Below are 25,449 nucleotides of genomic sequence, written 5' to 3' on the forward strand. Positions count from 1 at the left end.
ATCTTATGGGAGTCATTATGGGGATTAAGGTAATTAATAATATAAATAAGCCTGGTCATAGTGCTTCCTAAGGGTTAATTGTATTATTGCCTATTTGGTATATAGATTCATACTGTAAATATTTTAAACAGATGCATTGTTTCTGCATACCTGTGTAGTTATGGAAGAGATACAGAATTTGGAGTTGAAATTTGGAAGGAATATGACAGACCTTGACTTACCATGTCTTAATGGCAGGATATTCACTGTACTGTGTTAATTTGATCATTACAATTAATATGTTAAAGGAAAAAGAAGAAAATGGAAGATGTATAGATAGCAAAGGCTTTTATGTTTGTTTTTATCATTAATTTTTCATCTCAGAATTTGTTTTGACTACAAAATATGCAGAAACAGAGTCTTAATTTTTAGAAATGAAAAATATTTTAACATTCCATTCATCTGATGACCGGACCCAAGAGTTGATAGCATGTTTGTTTTGGCTTTAATTCTTGTTTCTGTTACTTTATGCAGAGACTCTTTAAGGATAAGATTGCAAAGAAGAAGTGCAGGTGCTTCTTTCATAGCCTTTTAAAGTTGATTCGTATACAGTAAATAAATTAGTATGGCGGATATGTGTGGACTGTTCCACATTTCGCACATCTTTATGAGTATGTTTTTCTAGTCATTTGAAGAAAGTTTTATCATAGTTGGTGCAAATTTGTCCTTTCATGTATTTCACATGAAATTCATTTCAAGTTAAAAATGCATTACCACAAAGGATCTGCCAATTTCTACAGATAGAAGTCTCATTGTGCAAGTAACTTTAGTATGTCACAGTAGGTATTGCATAGTGCAGTCATGCACAGCATTATGGTGTTTTGGTAAATGATAGACTGCATATATGTCAGTGGTCCCAAAAGACTATAATGGAGCTGAAAAATTCCTTTTACCTAGTAATGTCAGCTGTCTTAAGGTCATAGTCATCTTAATGCCGTAGTTCCAACACATTACTCATGCAACTCAATGGTGAAAAAAGAAACAAGCCAAACAAACCACCATGGACATATTTCTGAAAAGAGTGACACCTCATCAAGAAGTTCCTCAGGCAGGTCCTTCAGGAGGGATTCCAGGAGAAGGCATTGTTATCATAGGAAATGCCAGCTCCAGTCATGTTACTTCCCCCTGAAAACCTGTTAGTGGGACAAGATGTAGAGGTGGAAGACAGTGATATTTATGATCTGACCCTCTGTAGGCCTATGCTAGTGGGCGTGTGTGTTTTAGTTTTCAATAAACAAGATTTAAAAATCTAAAAATAGAAAAAGGACCACAGGTGTGTACCACCACACATGGCTAGTTATGAAAAAAAAATTTTTTTGTAGAAACAAGGTCCCCCAGTGTTGCCCAGACTAGTCTCTGACTCCTGGCCTCAAGCAGTCCTCCTGCTTTGGCCTCCTAAAATGCTGGGATTACAGGTGTGAGTAATCCTGCAATCCCACTGTGTAATCCCCCCCTGCTTACTTCTTATTCCTAAGAAAAATGTTAAGTGACATTAAATTTTTTCCTGGTCGCTGTTTTATTTAAAACTATAGAATTTAATATATGAATGCATTCTCATTCACAAAGGTCTAAATTGCTTAGAATTAGGTGGAAGAACATGTTAAAACCTCCATTTATCATGTTTCTTTCTCCCTATTCCCATTTTCAAACAGAAAGGTAACCATCCTCTTTGTATTCTTTAACTGCTTGGTGATTTACAGACATTTGGAGACTGTTGCAAAACTGATGTTGAATTATTTTCAGTGGGTATTTATATTTTCTCCTAATCATTTTCATTCTAGGAAAGTTTAAAACTTTTCCCTAATGAGTTATGAAAATTTCCCTTGAAATTAAGAATTATATATATGATGAATATGTTCACAGTAGAATAATTAGAAAATAAGCCAACATTATACTTTTAAAATTCACCTGTAGTGTTAGAACTGAGAGAGAACTACTCTTATTAATTTGATATCTAGATTTCCAACTTGCCTATTTCTAAAGATATATGTAATATATTTAAGTCTTAAAGTTAAAGGATCATTATATACATAGTTTTGTAATTTGTGTTTCTTAATACAGTAATAAATGGTAGCATACTCTTTTAGCAGTTACAACATGCCAGGCAGACTTTAATCCGTTTGTATTTAGTAACCTATCTTGACAACAGTCCTTTCAGGTAAGTATTATCACTATTATGCCCATTGTACAGATGGGAAAATTAAACTCAGGTAATTAGGATAAATAACCTGCCAAAGTTCACATAGCTGCTAAGTGGTTGAAATGAGATTTGAATTTAGGCAGAGGATTCCAGAGTCTGTTCTCTTTGACATATGGTCATAACCATCTTTCCATGTCAATAAATGTAGACTTCACCTGTACTTTTATTGGCTGTATAGTATTTCACTCTTATCTCACTCAAACTGTTAGTAATATTCACATCTCTTCATTTCCTGAAATGATGTTTTCTTTACAGTCTCTTCCTTCTAAGTTTCCTTCATGGTTCATTCGCTACCTGACTTCTAAAAATTGTAGTTTCCAGTGGCCAGGCTCTTTGTTTCTTTTATTTGCCTTCTTAAGGTAAGCTCATGCATTCCTGTGACTTTAAATACAGTTTATATAATGGCAAGACTCAAATTTATAGTTACTGCTCGGAACTTTCTACTTTGCTCCCCAACTGATATCCACAGTGGCTTATTTGACATCTCCATGAAGATGTGTCATAGACCTCTAAAATGTGTGAAATTATAATGTTTGATTCCCTCTCTAACTTTGTTCTTCCTCCACAAATCTATTCCTTCTCTTTCTGATCATAGTAAATGGCTCTTGCATTAACCTAGTTGTTCAAGTCAAAAAATTAGGAGTCGTCACTGATTACTCTTTTCTGTCAACCCTTCTAGTTAATTTTTCAGTAAATCCTGTTTCTGCTTTCATAATATTTCTTCGGTCCATCCACTTTTACTGTCATCACTTTCATCAGGCCACTCCGTCATTATCCAGTTATGAATGAACACCTGCTTTGCATTCTGTTTTCCGCTTCTGCTAACAGTGTTTCACCATTGTTACTGTTAATCTTAGGTCATGAAGTGCTGATGAAGACAGTGTCAGGACTCTGCTTGTATCTATAAATTCACACTATCCAAGCTCAGTTAGACTGACATTACTGTTTAGCAGACCATCTTCCTCATGCTTGAAATATCCTTGTGTTCTCATGTATTTCTCCTATCCCCATTCCTGGTTTGTGTGTAGTGGAATTAAGAGTGGAGCTTTTTAGCATACATGTTTTGTTTTCATCTTTTTTCTTTCTTTCCCCGCCTCCTTATATTGAGTTAGATAAAAAATGGGAATTCTACATCTGATCTGACTAATATAAACTGCTGTCAAGTTGACCTTATAAAATATATTTTATGTATTATCTCTGCTCAATATTTAATGGATCTTTTTCTGACCGAGTGAACTATGAAATCTTCATCCTGGCCTTCCAGGCTGTCTTTTAAGGTGTTGCCAATTAAAAAAAAAAAAAATCTTTAACCCTTATCTTCCACTGAGCTATTCATTGTAGTCAGGTTGCTCATTTCAGAGCACGCTCTTTGGTTTTTTTTTGTGTATGTGCCTTGTGCTATAGTTTATATATATACTTTGATTTCGTTTCTTTTTTTTTTTTTTTTTTTTTTTTACGTAAAACTTTGAGTGCAGGAACTGTGTCTTTCAGGGACTTTTGGCATTTACATCAGGGATTCATAGCTGTTCTAAATAGTTCACTCGTATCTGGGAAGATTATCTTATTTAGTCAGGAACACAGTTTTGGAGGAGTATCTGTAGAGCCGCAGGAAGAAAAGGAGAACCCTTACTGTGGGCATTTGTCAGTTTAACCCAGACATTGGTAACTAATGTGTGTGTGTGTGTGTGTGTGTGTGTGTGTGTGTGTGTGTGTGTGCGCGCGCGCGCGCATGCGCGCGCGCAAGCAGATCATATCTGGAGTTAGAGTTTTCTTGTCTTTCAGTATCCTGTATAGCACAGAAACTTGAATGTAGAAAGTTTTCATTGAAGAATTGACTGTGATCCTTCCTGATCACTGGGCTTATTGCTTCCTGGGCATCCACTGGCTTGCTTTTAATTTAGTTTTAAACCAGACTTTTAAAGTAGAACCAACCAGGGGGCAAGAATGTTGGGGACATGATTTTCCAGTGCTACTCATGTAAACTTAACTTTTTAATTCCTTTTTTGGAATAAAACAGGCTCTTCAGCCGGGCGCGGTGGCTCAAGCCTGTAATCCCAGCACTTTGGGAGGCCGAGACGGGCGGATCACGAGGTCAGGAGATCGAGACCATCCTGGCTAACACGGTGAAACCCCGTCTCTATTGAAAAAAAAAAAACAAAACAAACAAACAAAAAAAACTAGCCGGGCGAGGTGGTGGGCGCCTGTAGTCCCAGCTACTCCCGAGGCTGAGGCAGGAGAATGGCGTAAACCCGGGAGGCGGAGCTTGCAGTGAGCTGAGATCCGGCCACTGCACTCCAGCCTGGGTGGCAGAGCGAGACTCCGTCTCAAAAAAAAAAAAAAAAAAAAACAAAACAAAACAGGCTCTTCACTGTTTACAGGGTTATTTCTAGGTTGCAAAAATTATCTCTCTTTAAACATTTTTTTGTATTTCCTATATCTCCCATTCGATCTTGGCTGCCGCAAATAGAAAGTGTGAGGACATTTTTTTCTTGTGTCTATGGTAGAAACAGTAACTGCTCCAGGTCTGTCAAGTAGATTCATTGGATCTTATAAAAATAATATAATATTTTTGATAATAATAAATTTGAAAACTTCAAATGAGGTGTTTTAGTTAGAATGATGTTCAAAAGTTTTGTTGATAAGTGTTTGAGGAGGTCATTTTAGGATTTTCCAAGTGTATTAGTCTGTTTTCACGCTGCTAATAAAGACATACCTGAGACTGGGCAATTTACAAAAGAAAGAAGTTTATTGGACTTAACAGTTCCACGTGACTGGGGAGGCTTCACAATCATGGCGGAAGGCAAGGAGCAGCAAGTCATGTCTTACATGGATGGCAGCAGGCAAAGAGATCTTGTGCAGGAAAACTCCCCCTTATAATAACCATTAGATCTTATGAGACTTACTATCACGAGAACAGCACAGGAAAGACCTGCCCCCATGATTCAGTTACCTCCCACTGCATCCCTCCCACAACATATGGGAATTCAAGATGAGATTTGTTTGGGGACACAGCTAAACCGTATCACCAAGTATGTCTCTGGCTACACTTAGGAATGTCTCATCTACTTAAGTTTTTTTTAAGCTCTACATATTAACTTCAGAAAGTACAAATAAAAATAAGAATAAAAATTACCAAAGATTTTATCAGTTGTGTTATAACCCCTGTTAACTTTTTGACCATTATTTATTTTTTGTTTTTTGTTTTTTTCATATGTATAGCCAGTTAGATGGTGTTTTTACACTCATCCACTTTTAAAATTGAAAACAAGGAATATAGCAATCTTTTCTATACAGAGAGAAACACTGTAATAAGAACAACGTTTTTATCCTTTAGGTACTCATAGACTAGTGACGGGAAGTTCGTGTCATACTACATAACAGAATGACCTAAATCCCATTTGTCTGTGGTGGAGTCAGCTAAACATTTTCATTGAGGATATTCTGTGTGCTGAACTTTTGTGGCCATTATCTCATTTTATCTATGCAATAACTCTGTGAGATTATTATATAGATGGAGCCACTGAAATTTAGAGATTAGGTAAATTGGCCACATAGTTCATAAACAGCTAGGAGTTTGCCCAGGTTTGTTGACACTTAAATCCATGCTATTTATTTATTTATTTATTTAAGACGGAGTCTTGCTCTGTCGCCCAGGCTGGAGTGCAATGGTGCGATCTCGGCTCACTGCAACCTCCGTCTCCCGTGTTCAAGTGATTCTCTTGTCTCAGTTTCCTGTGTAGCTGGGATTACAGGTGCCTGCCACCACACCTGCCTAATTTTTGTATTTTTTATAAAGACAGGGTTTCACCATGTTAGTCAGGCTGATTTCAAACTGCTGACCTCGTGATCTGCCCGCCTCAGCCTCCCAGTGTTGGGATTACAGACGTGAGCCACCAAGCCCGGCAAATCCATGCTTTTAAACATTACTCTGTATGGTGTGATAATGAACAGCCACTGTATTTGACTGTTCATCTGTCTGTCCATCTATATTGAATAAAGGAGAAGGAGTTAGAGAATAAAGGGAAATCTACAGATATGCTGAGGAAAATAATAATAAAATAACTTAGAGACATCCTCAAAGGATAATCAGTGGAAACCAGCTTTGATAAAGTAATAGCACTTTATTGTGGTACTTGTAACATGAGTGCTAATGAATTATAAAGGTTTGGTATAGATATTTGGCATAAATAAGCTTATTGCCTCTTCATGTTTGCTCCGTAGATTAAGTTATGTCAAAGACCGCAAGCTGATGATTCCCAGCTCTTGATTTAAGAGCCAGGAACTGTCCTATCAAAGCAGTTTAAGTGAAATTCAGGCCCTATGAACTAGAACATGTAGCCAAAATATTCTAAAGTTTTGTAGATATCCTACAGATACATGATTTTGTTGAATTAGTCAGTTTAGCACTGTGCCAACCACTACGCAGTCTCACAAATAAAAGTATGTGTTACCTTCCTAAAGGAGCTTATGAAGTAGACATGTTCACAAGTAATAGATTATTTTAAGTGCTATGGAAACACATAGAGGGGAGCAGTTTTACATGAAGAATAACCAAAAGTGCAGTCAGTCAGCATTTTTCTCATACTCAAAAGCCGTCTTATTCCTATCTTGTGATTTTATTTTATATAAATGAATATCTTTTTCCTTCTAGGTATATTTGTTTTTCTGTTATCTCATATGTAAATATTGCTAGTTTAAATATTTAACTGTTTTCTACCAGCTGACAAATATATCTTAGCTTCTGTTGATATCTTTATAGCAGAAGTTTAAAAACTGTTCTTGTCATGTTCTGAGTCAAGCATAGGTAATAATATCGTATAAATTAATTGGCTCTTAATGTTGTATGGATTGCTTTCTTTAATGAAGTTAGGAAGCATTCAAAATTTGATTTGTTCTTAAAGTAAGTGAAGATTTGAAGAGTAGTGTAAATATATATAGAAGAAGGACTATGTTAGCAACTCTTTTTTTTTTTTTTTTTTTTTAAATTTTTATTTTTTGAGACAGTCTCACTCTGTCACCCAGGCTGGAGTGCAATGGCGTGATCTCGGCTCACTGCAGCCTCTATCCCCCAGGTTCAAGCAATTCTCCTGACTCAACCTCCTGAGTAGCTGGAATCACAGGCACCTGCCACCACAGCCAGCTAATTTTTGTGTTTTTAGTAGAGATGGGGTTTCGCCATGTTGGTCAGGCTGGTCTGAAACTCCTGACCTCAGATGATACACCCGCCTCAGCCTCCCAAAGTACTGGGATTACAGGCGTGAGCCACCACACCCAGCCTAAGCAACTTCTTTTTAACACTGTTGACATATTTTAAACTATATTTAACAACATTATTGGAATGATTATTTGAGATAACCTGCTAATTGAACACAAATCAATAGAAAATCTGGACTATCTGCCGTAAGAGGGTTTTCTAGTTTCAAGTCTAGGATAATTGATTCCTTAATTTCCCACTCCCCACCTGTGTTTTCATATTCCTTTCCCGTGCATTTATTTTCAGTATCCTATAATTTTTACAACACTATATACAAATCAAAGGAATTGTTACTCCAGCTTGGTCATTTAATATAGAAGATGGATGTAAGCCATGATTCTTGTCATTACTTATTTGGCTCTTTGCATTTAGGATTCTTGTCATATACAGTTACTGTATGTTGTAATCCGTCAAATTTGAAAATTTTTTTTCACAAGAAAAGTATATTTTAAAGATAAAATTAATCCAAAAGTAGTGCCAAATAGGAGTGCTTATTAATACAGATTTGTGTATCACTAAGGATAATTACTAATTAATACTTTTACACAATTTTAAAGTGTACAAACACCGTTAGCTAGGTAAACTTATTTAAACCTAACAACAACTTTATGGTGGGTATTATGATACTAGCTTTATAGATTGCAAAACTGAGTCTCGGAGAGGTCAAATGACTTGCCCAAGGACAAAGAATTAAGTGGCAGTGCAGGAACTGGAACCCATATTTGTATGATTTTGAATCCAGAAGTATTTTAATTACTTACATTTAATCAGTAGCTACCAAAGTGCTTATGAATGTTTTATTTTGGCTTAAACATTTGTCTTGCAATTCCATTTACAGTATATGATATGCAAACACTGATTTGTATAGTAAATGCAAAGATAACTTCAGTCTGGTCTTTACCCTAATGATCACCAACTAGGGAAAAGTCATTCATTTAAATGAGGCTCTAGAGCAGCTTTTCCCAAAGTGTGAGGTATGCTAGTATAGGTATCAAAGGAATATTTATTATTTTAATGTAATTCCCAGCCTAAAAGGCCATCAGCCCTCAGACCAACCAACAACAGGTTTATTCTAGATCCTATGTAGTGAAGCCTAAATCTCCCTTAAAAACTCAAACTTTCTTCTCCCCTGTCCTCACTTCTCTTGAAGTTTTTGTCTAGCTCCTTCCCTTCTGGGCACATGCAGTCTCCTCATAATTTCCTCCAGTCTGTCACCCTTGCCTTTCCTATATTTGACTCTTCATGTTTCTTCAGTAATATCCAACTCTTCCTCCTCAGCTCCAACTTTCTCCCTTTTCAGGTTTTTTTTTTTTCTTTAAAATCCCTTTCCAAGATCCACACATCAAACACCGGTGTCCTCTTTACCCCTTGAGTTCTTCGTAACACTGTCACGTATACCTTAGCTCTACCCTCCTAGTCTTGTCCCACCTCCCATCCCTTCACAGCTCCTCCTCCACTCAACTGCATTCACAACCCACCCTAACCCCTCAGCCTGGGACTAACAGAAATAACCTGCTCAACAAAATCTGTGGTATGAAGTGTCTTTCTCATCAAACCAAGGTCTAACTGGTTCCAGGGTTGGGAGGTCTTGTTTTTTTCCTCTTGGCTGTCTCATAACTGAACTCCATAGGCTCTCTCCACACTTTTAAATGTTTTCTACACTTTTGTGCTTATTCACTATTGCTGAGCTTACATTGTACAGTTTTGGTGATCCAAAATGTTCTGGGGTTCAGAAATAATATGGGGAACATTTTAAAAAAGAATTAAGAGCAGTTGACAAAGCCTCCTGCCTTGAAAGGAAATTTTGGCTTACAAAGGACCACTGTTAAATCAGATTGGACAGGAGGTGATATCAAAGAAATATGCAGGTAGTAAGGGTATGAGACAAAACTTCTAATGCATGAAGTTTGGGAAATACTGCTCTAGAGTATTTGAAATTCAAATTTATTTATTCAGTTAGTCACTTATTCACTCATGCATTCACCATGTGGTCATTCATTCAACCAACAAATACTTATATTAAGCGCCTATTCTGTACCAAGCACTGGGCTAGCTATGCAGTAGTGTGACAAAAATTCACAGTTCCAGCCCTCCTGGAGCTTCCTGTGTAAGGGAAGGGAGATTCCATGTGCTTTCATGAAAAGCAGCGTTTTTGTTTCTTTAAAAAAAAAAAAGTGCCTACTTAAACAGATTTTAAAAATATTACTGAAGTGACAAAAATACACTCTCTGTAAATAAATAATATCTAATAGATGTATTACCACTCAGAATTTCTATTACCATAAATAAATGTGCCAAACCTGGTGTCAGAGACCACTGTGGGCCAGGTTAGAAAAACAAACACTTTTCACTTGAAAATACATCACTCCGTTATTCAGTGTTATAAAATGAAGAAAAATCACTATTACTGCTCTAGTCAGTAAATGAAAGTGTATTTGCTTATTACAAATGTTGGTTTGATTTCGAATCTCCTGAAGTGCCTATCTCCTGAGGTGCTGGCTGAGCTTTAAGGACAGCTTGGAACACTGGATCTTCCCATGGGCCACCATCTCTAATGATTCGAGTCACCAGTTCCAGATTCACATTTCCATATCTGCGGAGGTGATTCTGGTATTCCTGGAATGACCCAAGAATATCCTTTAAGGGCTCTTCATAAAACTCACCTCTTCCAAAGAATAGCAGCAACTTGAAGAAACTCACAGCAAGGCTACTCAAAACGTATTGTATGTGCTCACATTCATCTGGGAATGTTGTAAAACAACAAAGTACAGTCTGAAGAACCTGAAGCTGTGGCAAAGGGACCTGCCATCTTCCAGCATCATCTTCAACCACCTGACAGAAGCGTCAGCAATAACCCAAACTGCTAATCATGCAGCCACCGCAGCTGCCGCTGCCAGCACCACCTCTGCTGTCGCCTGCACCTGTAAGCCCCACAGGGCCCAGCAGGGACTCCACAGTGGCCATGAGCTCTTCTCTGAGGCTTTCGGCCTTTTGGTCGCTCTCTTCCTCCGCCATGAGGCTCTCGCCGCCCAGCGCGTACCAGCCCCTGCTCCTCCACCGCTGTAACTGCCTAGGCTAACCTCCCAAATTGGAAAATATTTTAAAACGAGAAGTGATGTAATCTTTTAATATAATCTTTGTAATTATAATTTGTTTAGGCAGTTTTCATTTTGGGCTCTATTTTCTTTATATCCATACTGATGTTTTGTTTACTTGTTCTATCAAATACTGAGAGGCCCTAGCCTACTATCCCTGCATTAAAAATTTTGGTTGGGGTATAATTCCGCCTCCGAACAACCTAAACTAAGACCATGGGTATTAACATTTCCAACTGAAGTTTGGGTTTGTCTGTTTCTTTCTTAGTTGTGTTAGTTTTTATGTTATTAATTTTCAGGCTCATTTATTGAAGATGCATACGTAATTAGAATGGTTATGCCTCCATAATTAAATACCTCTTTTATCTGAATTGACTTCTTTATCTTTTATAATACTCTTTGCCTTGAAGTCTGCTTTATTATTTATGTACCACCTTTCTTACCCTTGCAGTTTGCATGGTATATCTTTCTGCATTCATTTGTTTTCAACTCATCTGACCTCATAAACTATATGACTTAGGTATATATTTATATCTATTATGTATATTAGGTATATATGTGAGTCCGTTCTCACATTGCTGTAAAGAACTACCTGAGAGACTGGATAATTCATAAAAGAGGTTTAATTGACTTACAATTCTGCAGGCTGTACAGGAAGCATGGCTGGGGGGACCTCAGGAAATTACAATCCTGGCAGAAGGTGAAAGGGAAGCAAGCACGTCTTACGTGGCCAGAGAAGGAGGAAGAGAACAAAGAGGGAGAATGCCACACACTTTTAACAACCAGATCTCATGAGAACTCACTATCAGGAGAACAACAAGGGGGAAGTCCCTCCGCATGATCCAGTCACCTCCCACTAGGCCCTTCCTCCAACACTGGGGATTACAATTTGACCTGAGATTTGGGTGGGGACACAAATCCAAACCATATCAATATATAATCATATATAAGTATGTGAACTATTACTGCTTTTTAATCAGTTTTTATAATTTATGTTTATTAATTGGAGTATTTAATCCATTTATAATTACACATATTTTAGACTGTTTAAAATGGTATTGGAATCCCAAGTCTCTTCATTTTCATTTATTCATTTTGTCATTATTTTTCAGATTGATTTGTGTCCAAGTTCACTGACTTCCATATTGGAGACAGAATCGTGTACTGTCATCCAGGCTGGAGTGCATGGAGTGCAGTGACACCATCTCAGCTCACTGCAACCTCTGTCTCCCAGGTTTAAGCAATTCCCCTGCCTCAGCCTCCCGAGTAGCTGAGATTACAGGCGCACACCGCCATGCCCGGCTAATTTTTGTATTTTTAGTAGAGACGGGGTTTTATCATGTTGGCCAGGCTGGTCTCGAACTCCTAACCTCAAGTGATCCGCCCGTCTTAGCCTTCCAAAGTGCTGGGATTATAGGTGTGAGCCACTGCACCGGCCTAGTTTCTATTTTTCTGTTGATATTTACTTCTATTCACTCATTAAGACTATATTTTATTTCGTTAATATATTTTCCCTTAGTTCTTTGAACATATTTATAAGAGCTATTTTTAAGTATTTGTCAGTTGAATCTAACATCTTTTGGGGCCATTTTCTATTGACTGCTTTTTTCTTGATGATAAGTTGCATTTTCCTTTTTGCCTATCTAGTAATTTTAAAATTATATACTGTACCTTGTGGATGTATGGTGGAGACTGTGGGGTTTTGTTATTTTTCTTTGAATGCTATTGATTTTCATTCTGATAGGCTGTCCAGTTACTTGCTGTTCATCCTTAACTCTTGCAGGCTTAGTTTTGCACTTTTGGAAAGATCAAGATATTTCCCAAGTTTTTTTTTTTTTTTTTTTTTTTTTTGAGATGGAGTCTCGCTCTGTCGCCCAGGCTGGAGTGCAGTGGCACGATCTCAGCTCACTGCAAGCTCCGCCTCCTGGGTTCATGCCATTCTCCTTCCTTAGCCTCCCAAGTAGCTGGGACTACAGGCGCCTGCCTCCATGCACAGCTAATTTTTTGTATTTTTAGTAGAGATGGGGTTTCACACTGTTAGCCAGGATGGTCTCAATCTCCTGACCTTGTGATCCGCCCTCCTCGGCCTCCCAAATTGCAGGGATTACAGGCGTGAGCCACTGCACCCGGCCCCCAAGTTCTTTTAAATTTGTAGGATGCAACCTCCAAACTGTGTTTCCCTTTGGATCTTTTAGGTTTTAATATTAGGTTTTGTTAGGTTAGTACTAGAGTAGGTCTTACTTTAGAGCCTAGTTCTTTTTCATAAGATGTGTCAGCTGAATGTCCAAGAAATTAACAAATTAACAAGGTTTCTCTCTCTCTTTTTTCTTTTCTTTTTTTTTTTTTTTAAAGAGACAGAGTCTCACTATGTTGCCCAGGCTGTCTCAAACTCTTGGGCTCAAGCACTTCTCCTGCCTCAGCTTCCCAAAGTGTTGGGATTACAGGCGTGAGCCACCACACCTGCCCTTCTCTACTTTTGCTTGTCTGGAAATCCTGTGTTCTTCCAATGCCACTTAACCTCTAGTGTTTGTGTTTTACCATAACCCCAAAGCAGTTGGTCTCTAGTAAACCTGGACTACTTTCTCTCTGGGTAGCCCAGCCTTTAGCCAAGTACACGCATGTGACTTCTAGGGATCTCCTCTCCTTACTTTCCAGTTTCCTGCCCAGAATAATTTAACTGCTTCATTTGTCTTAAACTCTGATCTCTGCCTCCTCAACTCAGCAGAAACATACAATTACATGCTGTACACTGGTTGCAATATTGACTTTTATCAGAGTTTCTGGGCAATTATGTGTTGACTTGGTGAGTTTCTCTTCTCGGGAATTACAGTCTTGTGTTTATTTTACGAAACCTGAATACAGTTGCCTCGTGTGTTTTGTCATTTTTGATGGTTGTTTACAATGGGAGGGCTAGCTGGTACCAATTACTTCGTCATAGCCAGAAGTGCATGATTCTGAGTATATAAATTTATTGTGTCATCCTGAGACTTACTTGTATTTTCCGTTAGTGATTTGTTCAAACCCACTCCCCAAATAAAATTTTGTACCTGGCTTTTATTGGAGGGGGAACAAAACTTTCTCTATTAAAGAGGCATAGCATTTTAATGATTTTCTAAAATTTTATTGCACTTTATAGAGTATCTAATAAGTGTCATGGTTCTTCCCTGTCTCCTCTGGGGAAGACATTACCATATCTTTGGTTTACCTTATTTTCATCAATGTAAGTATTAACTGTACATGTGGATACTATTTGACAAAAGATAACTAGAAATATTACCTGCTGAATTTTTTTTTTTTTTTTTTTTTTGAGACTGAGTCTCACTCTGTCGCCCAGGCTGGAGTGCGGTGGTGCGATCTGGGCTCACTACAAGCTCCGCCTCCCGGGTTCACGCCATTCTCCTGCCTCAGCCTCCTGAGTAGCTGGCACTACAGGCGCCTGCCACCACGCCCGGCTATATTTTTTTTTGTATTTTTAGTAGAGACGGGGTTTCAGTGTGTTAGCCAGGATGGTCTCGATCTCCTGACCTTGTGATCTGCCTGCCTTGGCCTCCCAGAGTGTTGGGATTACAGGTGTGAGCCACCGCGCCCGGCCCTGAATCATTTTTAAAACTGGAAATTAATGGTGTGGCCACTTGTAAAATAAATTTTTGCAGATATTAATTCAGTCATTAAATATTTAGTGAGTGCCTGTTTTATTGCCATTGCTGGCATTGTACTTGGCACTAGGAGTATAAGGGAGAACAAAATAGATGTGCATAATCCCCATCCTTGTTGAATTTACATTCCACTATGGGAGACAGGCAATAAATACAAAGAAACAACATCAAAAATTACAAATTATGGTATCTACCAGGAAGAAAACAAACAGGGTTCTATGGTTGAGAACAGTGAGTTCCTAGTTTAGTTAGGGTGGTCAGAGAAGATCTCTTTGAGGAGTTTTATATTTAAACTGAATGGATAAGGAGGTAGTGTCCTTATGGGAGTAGTTGAATTAGGTACTATGTTGGGTTTTTAAATACCTTTCCAGTACCCATAAAGATCCTGAGGAAAGTTTTGTTGTATTAGAGGAACTGAGAGAAGATAAGTGTGTCTAAAGTATGAACAAGGGGAAGAAAATGACAAGATTTAAGCTGGGAAGGTGGACATAGGCTAGATCATTTAGGACCCTGTAGACAATGGTTAGGAGCTTGATTTCTTATCTTCTTCCATCCCTGAATAGGGTAACCACATAATTTGTTGTACAAAAACTGGCGTACTCTGAATAAAAAGGAACACCAACTGGATGGAATACTGGGTTGGCAGATGTAATCTAGCCCTGTTTGGGAAAATCATCCTAATTGTGTGCATAACATGTGTAGAAATAATATAGATTCTACCTGCAGATTACCTTTAAATCTTTTATTATTATTATTGTTATAATACTTTAAGTTCTGGAATACATGTGCAGAACGTGCAGGTTTGTTACATAGGTATACATGTGCCATGGTGGTTTGCTGCACCCATCAACCCATCATCTACATTTCTCCTAATGCTATCCCTCCTCTAGCCCCTCACCCCCTGACAGGCACTGGTGTGTGATGTTCCCCTCCCTGTGTCCATGTGTTCTCACTGTTCAACTCCCACTTATGAGTGAGAACCTGTGGTGTTTGTTTTTCTGTTCCTGTGTTAATTTGCTGAGAATGATGGTTTCCAGCTTCATCCATGTCCCTGCAAAGGACATGAATTCATCCTTTTTTATGGCTGCATAGTATTCCATGGTCTATATGTGCCACATTTTGTTTATCCAGTCTATCATTGATGGGCATTTGGGTTGGTTCCAAGTCTTTGCTATTATGAACAGTGCTGCAATAAACATACGTGTGCATGTGTCTTTATAGTAGAATGGTTTATAATCCTTTGGGTATATACCAAGTAATGGGATTACTGGGTCAAATGTTATTTCTGGTTCTAGATCTTTTTTTTTTTTTTTTTCCCACCCAGTCTGGAGTGCAGTGGTGCAATCTCGGCTCACTCTACAGCCTCAGCCTCCCGGGTTCAAGCGATTCTCCTGCCTCAGTCTCCCAAGGACCTGGGATTACAGGCGTGCACCACCGTGCCCAGCTAATTTTTGTATTTTTAGTAGAAATGTGGTTTCACCATGTTGGCCAGGCTGGTCTCGAATGCCTGACTTCAGGTGATCTGCCCGCCTCAGCCTCCCAAAGTGCTGGGATTACAGGCGTGAGCCACCGCGCCTGGCCTCTGGTTCTAGATCCTTGAGGAATTGCCACACTGTCTTCCACAGTGGTTTAATTTACACTCCCACCAACAGTGTAAAAGTGTTCTATTTCTCCACATCCTCTCCAGCATCTATTGTTTCCTGACTTTTTAATGATGCCTTTCTAACTGGTGTGAGGTGGTATCTCATTGTGGTTTTGATTTGCATTTCTCTAATGACCAGAGGTGATGAGCTTTTTTCATGTTTATTGGCTGCATAAATGTCTTCTTTGGAGAAGTGTCTGTTCATATCCTTCGCCCACATTTGATTGAATTGTTTTTTTCTTGTAAATTTGTTTAAGTTCCTTGTAGATTCTGGATATTAGCCCTTTGTCAGCTGGATAGATTGCAAAAATGTTCTCCCATTCTGTAGGTTGCCTGTTCACTATGATGATAGTTTCTTTTGTTGTGCAGAAGCTGTTTAGTTTAATTAGATCCCATTTGTCAATTTTGGCTTTTGTTGCCATTCCTTTTGGTGTTTTAGTCATAAAGTCTTTGCCCATGCCTGTGTCCTGAATGGTATTGCCTGGGTTTTTCTTCTAGGGTTTTTATGGTTTTAGGTCTTACATTTAAGTCTTTAATCCATCTTGAGTTAATTCTACTTACTATCTATATAGCCCTTGGGCAGTTTAATGTCTCTATGCCTCACATTTCCCATTTGCAGTATGGGGAAATAATATCCTCACTGGGAATGAAGATTAAGTAAAATAATATATGTATCAGAACACACAGTGCCTGGCACATGCCGAGTACTTAGTAAATCTGTTCTTTCAGCAGATATTTATTGAAAGGTTATTATGTGCCAGACATTATACTAGACAATGGGGATTAAACATTGAACCAAACACAGAAACCCTTGCCTTCATTGGGTTTATATTCCGGTGCTGAGAAGTAGGTGATAAATAAATTAAAAATGGGATGTAAGATGGTAATAAGTGCGATGTAGCAGAAACATGACACAGAGAATGGAATATGGAATATGCTGGCAGCAGAAGAGGATGATGAGCAAATATGGAATATGCTGGCAGTAGAAGGGGATAGTGAGCTGAAAGTTTAAGTAGATTGATAGAGTAGACCTCATTGAGAAGGCAGGATTTGAACAGGGATTTAAGGAAGTGAAGGATTGAACCAGCTACAGGAGGATTTCAGGCAGAGGGAACATGCAGAGATGATATGGGAAGCTGTTAGGAGATTTTAAGCAGAGGAGGGACAGGAAATGGTTTGTGTTTCAGAATGGAGACTAGGCTGTGGATAAGAGAGAGGGAAACAAGTTGGTAATTGAAATAAAAGATGTTGAACCAGGGTGGTATCAGTGGAGGTAGTTAGAAATGGTTGGATTCTGAAACTACTCGGAGGTAGAACTGACAGGATTTACTGATAAATTTGATAAGCTGTTTGAGAGAAAAAGAGGTGCCAAAGGATTTTTTAGCGAGAGCAACTAGAAGGATGAAGCTGCCATTTACTGAAATGGGGAATAACTGTGAGAGGAATAAATTCAGGGGTGAAGATTAGGAGTTTCAGTTTTAAGCATCCTGTTAGACACCCAAGCATTAGTGTTAGCAGTTGTTACTTATCCAATAAATGTTAACTGTTATAATCATTCATTCAATATTTATTGGCTCCCTGGTGGACAGTTTGCTATGTTCTTGGAATTAAAAGGGTGGTCAAAACTAGACAGTCTTCTTGCATTTATGGAATTTGCAGTCTAATTGGAAACATAGGAATTGGTCAAAGGACCTCATCGTTGGTAGTATTTTTTTTTCCTTAAAACAAACAAACAAAACAAAAGAAAACCTTTAATTAGGGCACCTAAAGAGAAATAAGAGTGACTTAACAAAATCATAAGTATCCCTTGATACCTAAATTTATTAAGTTCTTACGGGCAGATAGTGAGGGATATGTGTACATTGATGTTTCAGACTACTTACATAAATGTTTTTTTCAGTAGATATATCTTTTAAGTTTCTTATTTAACAATATCTCATTCTTAAAATTGGTTAGCTTAACTAATATGAGAGAATGAAGCTTCATGAATTTACCTTCATTTAGTTGAAATGAGAGAGCTGTATATTGAATTTAGTGTTTAAAAGTATTACATATTTCATGAAATACTTAGGTTGTTAGAAATGTTCTCCTTTGTTTCTTTCATTAAAAATGTTTTACTTTTCCTTTTTATTAGCTAAGGACCATTTTTTTGTAACTGAAGGCTTTAATAATAGCATTATAGTATCATCTATTTACCTTTCTCTTACAACATTGAAGTATTAATTTTTGTGTTTTAAAAAAACAGGTTCGTCATAAGGCATCACAGAAGGTTTATGCTATGAAGCTTCTTAGTAAGTTTGAAATGATAAAAAGATCAGATTCTGCCTTTTTTTGGGAAGAAAGAGATATTATGGCCTTTGCCAATAGCCCCTGGGTGGTTCAGGTAAGCATACTAACTTTTATAAGTTTATTTCCTTTTTTTAATGAGTACTTTATTATTCATGAGTTGATTTTTGTGTACTAAGTCTTATACTTCATTTACGTAGTAACAGTGCAGTTATTTTTGGGAGATTTGATTCAGAACATTTGTTTAATGTTCCAAAACAGTATGTCCACATAGATATGACATGTAATACTTACTTAAATTGTTGTATGGAAGCAAGTATTACTTACAACTATTTCTTCTTAATTCTTTTATAAAGAATTGGCTTGAATACCAGTATGCCATTATTTCAGACCCACTTTTTCTTGTGATTTACATAGTGGGAACGTAGTAAATTCATGGAATCATCTGGAAGGATATATACATATTAATATTCCAACATGGCACATGTATACGTATGTAACAAACCTACACATTGTACACATGTACCCTAGAACTTAAAGTATAATAATTTTTTTAAAAAAGTTTTTATGGCCAGGCGCAGTGGCTCACACTTGTAATCCCAGCACTTTGGGAGGCTGAGGCAGGCGGATCACGAGGTCAGGAGATTGAGACCATCATGGCTAACACAATGAATCCCTGTCTCTACTAAAAATACAAAAAATTAGCCAGGCATGGTGGCACGCACCTGTAATTCCAGCTACTTGGGAGGCTGAGGCAGGAGAATCGCTTGAACCCGGGAGGCGGAGGTTGCAGTGAGCCGAGATTGTGCCACTGCGCTCCAGCCTGGGTGACAGAGCTAGACTCCGTCTCAAAAAAAAAAGTTTATGTTATATTTATCAGCCTATCTTGAAAAGAAAAACGAAACAAAAAAAAAACTTCCTACAATAAACATTTAGAAAATTCTACAATATTATAATATTATGGCTCCTAATTTTGCCTTTTATTTGACTGTGGGTTAAGGAATTTATGTTTCTGCTTTGCTTTCATTCTTTTTTTTTTTTTTTTTTTTTGAGATGAAGTCTTACTCTGTTGCCCAGGCTGGAGTGCAGTGTTGCAATCTCTGTTCACTGCATCCTCTGCTTCCCAGGTTCAAGCGGTTCTCCTGCCTCAGTCTCTCGAATAGCTGAGACTACAGGCATCTGCCACTATGCCCGGCTAATTTTTGCATTTTTAGTAGACATGGGGTTTCGCCATGTTGGCCAGACTGGTCTCGAACTGCAGACCTCAAGTGATCTGCCTGCCTTAGCCTCCCAAAGTGCTGGGATTACAGACGTGAGCCTCCGCACCTGGCCTTTGCTTTCTTTACTATTATATTTCTCTCTAGTTTTGCTTCTCTAAAAAATTTTTTTATGCTAGTAACTAAATCTACAAGCATTTTTGAACAAGTATCATGAGTAAGATTAGGTATATACCAGTTCTTGTTCAGAATGCTTAAATGATCTGGGAGTTTGATACCTTGCTTGTGGAAGGCAGTTCAGATCCCCACCCCTCCCCCCCAAAAAAAACCCCACTTTTGACCATGTTATTTAGAAGCTCATTACTGTTGCTTTTTCATAAGGTTGATCCTCACTGCTGCTCCCTCCCCCGCTGTTTTTTAAAATTGTAGGCAGTGAATAGAAATTCTGATATGTACAGCAAAACTAAAACTTTTATGGTAAATTCTATACCATGATTTTTTTTTTTTCCCTTGAGATGGAGTCTCCCTCTGTCACCCAGGCTGGAGTGCATTGGCATGATCTCTGCTTATTGCAACCTCCGCTTCCTGGATTCAAGTGATTCTCCTGCCTCAGCCTCCCGAGTAGCTGGGATGACAGGTCCTCACTACCACGCCTGGCTAATTTTTGTATTTTTAGTAGAGAGACGGGGTCTCACCATGTTTGCCAGGCTGGTCTTGAACTCCTTACCCTAGGTAATCCACCTGCCTTGACTTCCCAAAGTGCTGGGATTACAGGCATGAGCCACTGTGCCTGGCCTGTATACCATGATAATTTATCTGATTAAAGAAGTATTGCAATAAAGTATTTGTTTCACTTTTAGCTTTAAATCGCTTTCATAGTACCAGATTGCCATTTCTAGTTATTTCATAAATTGATACTCTTTGATCTTTAAATCTGCTGTGTGAACCTTTATAAAGAATTAATTGAGATAGAAGAAAATCTGCTGATTATTGAGGTAATTGGGATACTGGATCTGAGGAAGCAAACCAATAGTGAAACACAGTACAATTGAAGAAGTAAATCCAATTATAATTGTGGCCTTTATATGCTTATCTCTCTTGGTAAAGAACAACATTCCATGCACCATTATATTTATGTGTATAAAATGTTTTACTTTTTAGGAAAACTTGTGAAAGTGACTGACTTATTTATTGTTTTATTCAATGATTTTGATTATTTTCACAGAGTTGTACAACCATCACTACTACCTCATTTTAGGACATTTTTCTTATGCTCCAAAGAAGCCCTGGACCAATTAGCATTTATTCCCCAATTCCCCCGCTCCCCTGCCCCTGTCAACTACTAGTCTATTTTATGTCTTTATGGATTTACCTATTCTGAAAGCTTCCTATAAATCAGGTCACACAACATGTATGTATGTCTTTTGTGACATCTTTCACCTAGCCTAATGTTTTAACATTCCTTCATTCACGTTGCAGCATGTATCAACACTTAATTTCTTATTATGGTTAAATAATACTCTGTTACATGGTTGTACCACACTTTGTTCATTCATCACTTAATGGACATTTGTGTTGTTTCTCCTTTTTGACTATAATGAATAGTGCTGTTTTGAGTATTCTTTCATAAGGATTTTGGTACATATGTTCACACATTTCTTTTAGGGATCTACATTGCAGTGAAATTAATGAGTCATCGGATATGCCTATAATTAATTTCATTGGATTATTTAGGGTTTCCAAATCTCAGCTCTTATTTTTAAATGACTATTCAATATTTAATTGTATTAATGCCCCCATAGTTACTATACTTTTGTTAGAAATAGCTCTTTTCATTTTTGTTAATATAAATTAGCCACAGTAATAGGTCAAATCTCGGACCTATCTGTATTTCTTGGAAATATATTCTTAGGATGATTTCTGAATTCAATAGATAAATATTGACATATTTTAAAAACTTTTATTCTTTTGCGGGTAGAGAGGACTTTGTCTTTTTAAAGCCATTTATATATCCAGTTTGCTGTGTTTTTCTAGGGTTCTTATTTTTATGGCAAATGCTTTCTTGCTTTCCTTTGTAGTTTTATCACCCAGATGTGTACCCCTAAACACCTTAGTTTAGTTTTGGCATTTAAAAAAAATTTAAGTTCAGGTATATCTTTTAAATCTCTCAACCCTCTTCTTTCATTTACTTTTGTCCCCAGGTTGAAGAAACCTGGGTTTTGCTGATCTCTTCTTGTGGTGTAGTTTAACATGTTTCTCTCTCACTTGTATTTTTGTAAATTGGTTGTTAGATATAGAGGCTTGATCAGATTGAGGTTTCACTTTGGAAGGCGATAATGGTGCAGGACTACTTCATAGACCAGGTTCATAGGCCACCTATTAGAAGACTAATGTCTGGTTATCTGGTGGTGTGTTATCAGGTATTTGTGCTCAGTGTCTTGATATATCATTTATTAAGGTTTGTAAAATGATACTTCAAGTCAGTCGTTCCTCCTTGGTTATAGTGACTGGAATACTTCTGTGAAGAAAAATATTTCTCTGTTTACTTGTTAGTTACTCAGGGTGCGGTTCATACTGGAAGGACAGGGTAAATACTTTATTCTTTTATTGTATTTACCAGTTTTCAAAATAAGGGTGACCAGTTTTGGGGGAGAATCAGTTTGAACTCATGGACTTAAAACCTGTTTGATATGTTTCAGTCCTTTGAATATCTTATTGATGCTGAAATTGTGGTACCTTTGACCAGTGGGATCAGAATGAGGTTGGTTTATGAAACCTTTAATGAAGCCTTAATAGTCTTTAATAGCTTGCTTGCAATGTGATGTAGGTGCTCCAGACCTATCTTAAACATTTGTGCTCTTGATGTGTAATTAACTGTGCTTGTAGGTCTGTCTTTTATACATGTGTGAGTTTTTCTTTAGAATAGATTCCTAGCATTGAGATTGCTAGGTCAGATGGTATGCACATTTGACATTTTGATTGGTAGCACCAGATTGCCTTGTTAAAAAATTTTTCTTTACAAGTTTACGTTATCTTTGTAAAATAGATGTTCTCTTTCACCACAGTTGTAGCAAATACTTGATATTGTTAACTTTTAAATTTTTACTAGTTACATGCTTGAGAAATAAGGTGTTAACTGTGTTAAGTTGTGCTTCCTTGATTACTTACGAGATTCAGCATCTTTCATATGCTTATTAATAATTTATATTCGTTATACATTAAGCCTAAAATATAATTTATATTTTTATAAATTCGTAATATAATTTTATATATAATATATAATTTATAATAATTATATTTTTATACATTAAGCAATGTATAAGGAATATGAATTTCATTGCTAATGTATATGGAATATAAATTAGTAAGCACATGAAATATGCTAATCTTTTATAGTGCATTGAAAAAGATTTCAAAGTGTAAAATTTAAAGTAAATGCTATTTGCAATAATGTGATTTTTTAAAGTGGGATACTGAATTTGATTTACTAATTGGTTAAGTAGTTTTGCATCTGTGTGCATAATGAGATTTGATCTTTAATTTAATTTAATTATTTAAACATGGGCTCTTGCTTTTCTTATTACAGTAAGACTATTGTGATAGACATACTAGGAGAGCATACTACTTTTTTCTGTGCTTTGGTATGGTTTATATAAAATATAAACTATTCATTTCATAAGGCTTGAATGAACTTACTTGCAAAACTTTCAAGAAAAAAAATTTTTTTTTTTTTTTCTAGAGGCAGGGTCTCACTCTGTTGCCCAGGCTGTATTTAGTACAGTGGCAAGGTCATGGCTCACTGAACCCTCAAATTCCTAGGCACAAACAATCCTCTCAACTCAGTTTCCCAAGTAGCTGGTACTGCAAGCATGTACCACCGTGCCCTGGCTCATTTTTGGTAAAGACCGGGGTCTCACTATGTTGCCTAGGCTGATCTCGAACTCCTGGCCTCAAGCATTCCTCCCATCTCTGCTTACCAAAGCACTGGGATTATAGACATGAGCCACTGCACCCAGCCTAATGATACATTTTTCCATTTTAAAAATGTATTATGATAAATTTATCCCAAAGTAGAAAAAAAAAGTATATTGAATCCCCATGTACAGTTCACCCAATTTCAACAATTACCAACCATGGCCAATCTCATTTCAGTTATGCCAGGAATTGCAAACATTTTTTGGTAAAGGGCCAGATGGTAAATATTTAGGCTTTGCAACCTAAGAGGCAAAGTTGAAGATACTGTGTAAGTATATAATGAGAAAACAAATTTCTACACTGTTTTTATTGATGAAATTTAAGAGATAATAATACAGTTTTAAAAATACAGGTCTACTAATGACAAGAGTGAAATTCTTTTCTGGATGTTTGCTCAACTGGAGTCCACAATTAGTGTTTCCTATCATCAAAATTAAGTACAAATACTCATCTGTTAATGCTGGTGTGTAAAAATATTTTACATATTCATCTTTGAAAATGTCCTTTCACACAGCTAGGTATTGCCACGTACTATTATTATCCACTAACATGATTGTTTCTTAAAGTTTTAGGTTTGTAGAAAAATTGAGCAGACAGTATAGAGTTCCTGTCTATCCCCAATACAGTTTTCCCTGTTATTACAAATGTATGAATGAACCAGTATTGATACATTAAACTAAAGTCTTTATTTAGATTTTTAAAATTTTTACCTAATGTTCTTTGTCTGTTTCAGGATCCCATCCAGAATACCACATTACCTGTAGTTATCGTGTCTTCCTAGGCTCTTCTTGACTGTGACAGTTTCTCATACTTCCCTTGTTTTTGATGATGTTGACAGTTTTGAGGAGTACATGAATTATACTGTAGGATGTGGATGCTCCTCTGTAGGAATTTGATGTTTTTCTTACTAATTAGACTAGGGTTATGGGTTTTTGGGAGAAAGACTGCAGAGTTAAAGTGCCATTTTCATGCTGTCATATCAGGAGTACATACATTATTTATGACTGTTAATGTTGACCTCAAGCATATATTTATCACTTGGAGAAGGCATTTTCAGAAAATTTAAAAATTCTCCTTTTGATTGTTACAGGTTAATCATTTCTAATTGCAAGTTAGGTGGAAGAAGCTCCTTGATTGGAAAGTTTAAATAGGTTTCAAAATACGGATATTTCCCTTGCGCTTACATTTCGACCAAAAATGCTGCTTCAAAATGAGGAAATTAACATTGATACATTACATTAATACTCAGATCCCAATCAGGTTTTCACCAGTTTCCCAGTAATGTCTTTTATAGCAGGAGGATCCAGTTTCAAACCACATCACATTTATTTTCTTACAGTTTTGAACATTTCCTCAATCTTCCCTTGACTTATCATCCTTTTTAGCTGTAATACCCCCACGAGGCTGCCCGTTTGCCTGGATGTCCTTTGGACCCTGTTTTTGTTACCAACCACAGGTTCCTAGGCTGCCAGGCACTAGAAAATGAAATGAGGCAAGAAAGTGTCCCAGACAAGGCTTTATTCATAGCTGATGCTGGAGCACCAGGGAGACAGCACTGGAGCGAGAGTTCTCCAGCTGACTCTTTTTGGATACGTCTTTTTGTTGTTTTAAGAACCATGATGACATAAATAAGCATGAGATATTTGAATGTCATTACATATGCAGGGTGGAGCACAAGGTGTGTAGGTGCAGTGAGAAATCATGGTAGTACACACATGGCATGATAACAAAATGGTGAATAAGCTCCTCCCTGGGTGGGGAGTTTAGTATTATAAGGAGACAAGGGGTAGAGATTAGCCATTCTTCTGGTCTTATGCGCATATGGGCGATAGGATTAACTACCTTGAGTAAGATTTAAGGTGGGACTCTGTGTATTTTAGTTTCTTCAAGATCACACTTCAGTGAGTATGGCAACTTGATAAGATTTAGGGTGGGATTCTGCTTATCTTAGTTTCCTCAAGTTCCAGCCATCAGCTGGAAGGAAGGTCAAGGCAGAGGTAGAGTCCCATCCCTACTCTGTCTCACTTGGGCTTTGGTATCCCATGGCACCCATCGTCACACGTGAATAGTCCTCCTTCCCTTCCT

General features: G+C 37.4%; 1 protein-coding gene across 2 annotated transcripts in view; it reads left to right on the forward strand.

Annotated features, from left to right (window-relative positions):
* Positions 1-25,449, forward strand: part of ROCK2 (Rho associated coiled-coil containing protein kinase 2) — a 160,492-nt gene that overhangs the window by 74,244 nt on the left and 60,799 nt on the right. For both annotated transcript variants that reach the window (XM_015111705.3, NM_001260913.1), the window contains 1 exon segment: positions 18,132-18,269. In XM_015111705.3, coding sequence (XP_014967191.1) covers positions 18,132-18,269 — 138 coding nt within the window.

This window comes from Macaca mulatta, chromosome 13, assembly GCF_049350105.2.
Source record: "Macaca mulatta isolate MMU2019108-1 chromosome 13, T2T-MMU8v2.0, whole genome shotgun sequence".
NCBI lineage: Eukaryota > Metazoa > Chordata > Mammalia > Primates > Cercopithecidae > Macaca > Macaca mulatta.